General features: G+C 32.2%; 1 protein-coding gene across 1 annotated transcript; it reads right to left on the bottom strand.

The window, feature by feature from the left end:
- Window positions 1-4: 4 nt before the first annotated feature.
- On the bottom strand, window positions 5-3,362 carry LOC106108704 (the record flags this gene model as incomplete). The annotated part of the gene is made up of 7 exons (XM_013289963.1): window positions 3,124-3,362; window positions 2,841-3,053; window positions 1,708-1,932; window positions 1,085-1,153; window positions 812-931; window positions 216-317; window positions 5-94 (listed from the first exon to the last, which is right to left on the bottom strand). Coding segments are annotated over exons 1-7 (852 nt in total), but the record flags the coding sequence as incomplete, so codon positions are not given.
- Window positions 3,363-6,575: the final 3,213 nt, after the last annotated feature.

The following is a 6,575-nucleotide window of genomic DNA, read 5'->3' as shown; positions in this document are numbered from 1 at the left end:
CAATTTGTCTTTTATCTGGATGCATGATTTTGTTAGAGGTTTTCTCAAATTGTGGTGGATTTTGTTTCTGAAATCGGGAAGTTTCTTGTGATCCCTAAAAATATTTACTAAAATCAACAATAGCTAAGTAAATCACTCATGGTGAATAATTTGCAATAAAATTATAGGTTTTAACTAAAACATATATAAATGTTGATAGAGAAAATGAGACTTACATGTGAAGACCATTGTTGGCCATGGAATTCTTCTTGTCCAGGTTGAGTGGGTCGAGAGCCCATGTGCGATGGTCCTTGGAAACCCTGCTTCGACATAGTCTGCTGCAATCAAATAATTGATACATTATAGCATACCAAAAACATGAACTAAAATTTAGCAGCTACTGAGGTTTTCTTTGTAGAAATTCACTTTTGTAAGTTTGTAAGGAAAAAACTCAAAAACTTATTGGCTTTTGAAAATTTCCAACTATGTAGAGACAAGATGTGTCTAAAATAAAATGTCATGTGGTTGGTTGCTATAAACAAAAGTTTACCGAGTTAAATGAATCATTAGTTCTACTGTTCTGTAAAGCAACTCATTTAAAGTTACAAGCTGCAAAGACATTTCTAAATCATACTTCATACTAATATTATAAATACAAAAGTTTAGATGGATGGATGTTAGAGTTTGTGGCTTAAATGGCTGAACAGATTTCTATGTAACTTTGGTATAGATGTAGGAGATGTCTGGAAGAACATATAGGTTACTCACTTTTGTATATTTTAATTCCATGCAGACAGAGTGGCGAGCAAAAGCTATATAAAGAAATAATTACCGGTTTTTCAGGATTGAAACCCTGATTCGGATATCTCCCTCCTTGTGTTGGCTGTCTGTTTTGTTGTTGGTCAGTTATGTTAACTGGTGCATGTGGTCTGGGTTGATTACCTCTTGGAGGCTGGAAAATTAAGTAAAAAATTATCTACTTCTATCCTCCTTTTTGTTAATTTTCAAATAAAACTAAAGGTAACAAACTGCAGCAGGCTATTATTTCTAATTTATTTAGTGTTAAAATAGATAATATAAATATACTAAGGTTCTACATACTAACCTCAATCAAATTAGAAGGCACATTATGCGAAAAAATTTCTTGCGGTCCCCTATTTTGGGGAAATCTTTCCTGTTAGACATTATATTTATTAGTGGTTTTTATAAAAGCATAAAATTTTTTATCATTCATCCATTATTTTTAAACCTAGTTTAGTGTTATGGTACACAGTATTTCTGAACTAAACCTCAAACTATAGATAAAGTATAATTGACTAAAATGTGACTTCAGAATGATTAAAAAAAAGACTTACATAACCATATTTGATGTGCACCTCTTTAACTAATTTAGGTTTAAAGCTTTAATTGTTATGAAAAACAATGTTTTGCTTCCTATTAGAATAATAAATTCCTTATAGGTACAAAAAATACATAATTTGAATAGAAATGATGGTTAATGTCCATAGAAAAGGATAGAATTGTACTGTTTTATTATTTGTATTAAACAAGAAATAGTTTCAAGTAAAGTTATGTAATTATCAATATAATGTTATAATTTAGCAAAACTTAGCAAATATCAATATCTTAACTATATTAACAAGCACATTTTACTGCTTAGGTTATTAGTTTTTTTACTTTCAAACTAGCTTGACCACAATCACTCCAGAATAATATAAGATGGCATACCTGATAGAAGTTCTGTTGCGCAACTACTGGTTGAACATATTCATAATTATTTTGCACTAGAATTTGCTGTGGTATTGGTTGGGTATTTGACCATTGTTGGTTGGCCTGTACTGGCCAACCACCTTGTTGGGCAGGATTCATTGGATTGACATAATTCATATCTGGCTGCTGGTTATTCCACTGGTAGGTGTTGTCATTTGATACTTTAACTTTTGGTGTTTCATTCTGGAAGTTGTTAAGAAGTAACAAAGAAACTCAATTATTTATAATCACAATAATTAGGATGTTAGTGATGAATGTGGAGAGGAGAGGTAGAGGTACACCTATAGATGGATGAATTGAAAGGTGAGGATGAAGAAGGGAGTGATGACTGAGATGACAGATGATAGAGTTATTTGAAGGACGAAAACCCGGTGTGCCGACGTTACAGGAGTAGGATAAGGTAGGGGACATGATAAATAATTAGTGCGCAGCAATTTAAGAGCAAGGCCTAAACTTAGTGGACAACATCAGGCTAATAATATTAAATAATTAGTTTAGTTGTAGACCCCATTATGAGCATTGCCTTCTGATGACCTCAGCTAGGTTTAGGGGAAGAAAACAACAAAATATATGATTGTAGTCAAGTGCTTTTATATTATTTTACAAATAATGATTAGGTAGCTACCTGAATCAACTGAATTAGCAATGTGACTTTCATACACACTTATAATTGCTGCAACCTTTTATGGTGGATGGGATGGGGAATCATGGAAAGAAGATATTTCACCTTCTCATTCATTCCCTACTCCATCAAATCTACTTTTCTGTCCTATCATTACCCTCTTAGTAAATGGTGAGAATGATAAGTACACTCATATTAGGCCTTAGGCACACACACTCATCAGATTAAAAGCAGAATGATATGCACTTCACTTAAGTGTGGCAGTGATATTGTTCTGAGCAAGCCAACCCATTAGTGCAAACAATTTTATTGCATGCTTATTATGGTTAAAATATTTTAATACATGTAATGAAATAAAATGAAATAATCGTACTATTTAGCTATTTATTTACACGACTGCTTAACTTTTACAAATAGTCCTCCAGATATAATAAATGTGCAATAATATGTAAGAAAGTGGTTTACTTACAGATGGGACTTTTCCAATGGGAACTATTCTTAACACTTGTCCGGAATAGCGACATCCATCTAAACATTTAATAAGAATGTCACCTTCCACTTCAGAGGGTACTCCAATTCTTACATTTTTAGTTCTATCTTCATCAACACCCAAATTGCCAAGTATAAAATCGGTTAGATTACACTTTTCTTTTATCAGAATTTTAATCTCGTTGTATTTAATCTGAAATTAAAATACATCAATAGAAAAATAAAAAGCAAGGTATTATCATTTTTACTAATTAATTACTTACTTTATTTGGTAATCCATGCATTGTTAACATCATTTTGACGATTTTACTGAAAACGAGTTTCTAAAATCAAAATCACAAAACGAACTTTTATTTAAAATCTTAAAATACTAATAACATTTAATGTGGCATTTTTTCTTATTCTTATTCACAGAATACAATTCTATTTAGCTTCATTTGTAACCATAAATACTCCGCCATATTTAATTTTACATCAGCTAGCAAAGCAAAGAGAATTCAAAGAGAAGAGCAGCTACTCCTACAGCCTGGTCTTTGGTTTATTGAATTTTTCCATAATGTTCATTGACATTTGACAATCAAGAAAATCGTCCATCTTTCGTTGTTAACTGAAATTATTTTTCAATCGTAATTAATTCATGTTGTGTATTATTACAAGTACACAACGTATTTACAAAGCCTAAGTAGTCAACAGTTATGAGATTTTGAAAGTAATTGATGAGTGACCATTTGCGTATAAAAATCAAACATGCTTTTAGTAATCCATAATTTGCCGTCAAAGGTAAGAAAAAGTTCATTCGGAATGATTTTACTCATAATTGTATGATGATTAACGCATTATTTTAGACACGTTACAGTGAGGTGAAGGCGCTTATCAGGGATCGATGCAACTTGAAAGATTTAATTGTGGATAACCTCGTATACGAAGGCCCTAAAAGCCGTAAAGTTACCGTTGGATTAAGTGATGAAAATGATGCTATTGCCGTTATAAAAGAGCTGGATGGTCTTGTTTTTATGGGGCAGAAGCTAGTCGTAGAAGATGTACGAAAAAATAAGGTATCTTTTTGTGTAAAAATATTCTGTAGAAACAATTATTTGAAATTAACAATTTAGAAGGAAATTTCTAAAAAAAAAGTTAAAAAAAGGGTATTTCCTCATTCTCACACCAAGTTAAGCCTGTCTTGATAGATTTGTGCAATACCACGACACTATAAAAGATAGACATGAATTTGAAGTATTTCTGTTTTTTGTCTGATGAGACAGTATGCTTGAGGCCTGCCACTAGTCCTCTTGCCCTTCCCACAGATTTCTAATATAAATATGATTCTTTATGCACTTTTCATCTATTTTTATAAAAATCATACAAGAAATTGTATCCTGTACCATCTTTTATTATGTAAAAAAAGATTAAAACATCAACATCTTTCAGGGATCTAATGCTCAAAAATCGAATTCAAATCAAGGTTACAGTAGAGGCAACATGAGTCACAGTGTTCAGGCTCCAATGCCCTCTTATATGACACCTGACTTATATTCTGTCCCATACTATATGGCCGGTCAGGTAACATCGACTGAGTATTTTTATACCGCTGGCGCAGCAACTCAAAGTGATTCTTGCTTTGATACTAACAAATGCTAAGCTATTGTGTGATATCTGCTAGTTAACAGTGTGTTTTCTAATAATAATCAAATTTTAACATAAATGGACAAAGGGTATTATTTTGAGCACAAGTAACAAAGCATGTATGCATAGATGTAAGGTGGAAAATACAGGAGAGGTGTAGGTGATAAGAAAAATATAGACTACCTGTACCTCCTACCTCTGGGTTATGGGCTATGGTTATGGATTGTGTTGCGGTTTTACTAACAATATTGTAGAAGTGGCTGTTTCCCATATGGTTGATTGGCTTACTGATGTACTGACCTTTGGATTTTTGTCCCATTGGGTTGATGACTTGTTTGGATTGGATTGTCCCAATGAGATGAAAATTCCCATTTGGTCAATTGATTGGTGGGTTCGACAACCCTATGGGAACTACCTATAAAAGTGTAATTGAATGTTGTTTGGTTAAAATAATTCTGTAATTAAGTGTCAATTTTAACTAAATTGTCAGTTGAACAGTTAAGGTGTTGCACACACATGCACAGTTTTAACTGAATAAATTGACTTTGCAGTTAAAACTAACACAAGTGTTGATAGCAGGGTTTCATTGTGATTTTCTTTATACCTATGCAGATTTTAATACATTTACTGTCATTCTTTTTTTTATGTGAAAATTCTAGACAATGAATGTATTAAGAATGTATGGAAGATTTCCTGATAAATTGAGTTCACAGTTGCAAAAAGGTTTTATTTTCATGGGCATAGATGTGTGATGTGCTAATAATAAAAAGTTGGAAGAATACATTAGTAAAGTAACTAAAAAACCTAAAAGCTTGAATTTTTATATTGAATTACTCTTTTGCCTTAGAAAGCTACATTATCACTTATAGTCTATGGTATTTGTTTTCTTGGCTATTTTATGTTATTTGAAGATCAAAAGCAAAATAAAAAGAAAGTAATAAGATCGAAATTGGATAGCTATAAATTAGATAAGGGTAACTAGAAGGGAATGTATTCAGATATGACTTGATAGATGTATGGAGATATACTGTGAGGACGCACCATAGGGAAATGGTCAGGATTATAATAAATTGATACTGATATTCTGATTTCAGGATATGAATCAAGGTAACTCTATGGAAGGTATGATGAATGATAGCCACGGACCGCCTCCCATGCAACCGATATCCTCTTTGCCACAATACATGCAATCTCAACCATACTTTATGTATGGTCAGGTAAGACTTTAACATTAAAAATCTATATATTTGTGTTATTCCTATGTTGAACAAATATAATAGGATAGACTGATATATTGGATATAACTGGAGGCTTGAGACTGTCAGGAAGGGGAAATACTATTTTTTGTTTGTCTTTGTCAGAGTTGTCTATGGGCAGCTGTCACTGGGTTATTTAATTGAAATCATGTGGCCAATTGCTCAGAAAAAAACACTGATTGCGGCAATTGGTTAGGTTTTGAATTGTTAATTTTTTTTAATTGATGTAACTTATACAGTACCTAAAAATAATATAATGTGTAATCTCAACAATGCAACGCAAAATATTTATACAATTTTCTTTAATACTTGTAGTTTGGAGTGTGGGTTTTAGATGTGTTCTGAATCTTTTCTGTAAGGAGTTGAATATGTATCATTTATTGTGTTACTTACAATTTATTTTCTGTAGGATTCTCCCACGGGAATGTCTCAGAAAACCAATATGATGCCACAATCTTCATACTGCTCTCCGAGAATGCCTGTGACACAGGTTAGTTAAATAATTCAGATAAATATTAGAAATAAAAGTGTATGAAGGCTCAATATTACTAAATCTTCTTATTTCCAGACATAAACTTGATTAATCTACTGTTGCTCTAAGTTTTAAACTTAGCTTTAAGTTTTTTTACTTATTTGCTATTTACGATTCAGTTTCACAGGTAATATGTGGTGGTGGTAACTAAACTGTTATAGACACATTAATCTTAAAATTTTCTTATACTATACGCATCATACAGTACTTCCATGTCTTACATGAGATTGGAAGTTTATCGATGGAACTGTTTAGAGTGTAAATGATCATTCTGGGTATTGTAAAGATGGTGATTGTGGCAGGC

This window comes from Papilio polytes, unplaced genomic scaffold, assembly GCF_000836215.1.
Source record: "Papilio polytes unplaced genomic scaffold, Ppol_1.0 DF821400.1, whole genome shotgun sequence".
Lineage (NCBI taxonomy): Eukaryota > Metazoa > Arthropoda > Insecta > Lepidoptera > Papilionidae > Papilio > Papilio polytes.
This window is presented reverse-complemented; position numbering and strand designations above follow the sequence as displayed.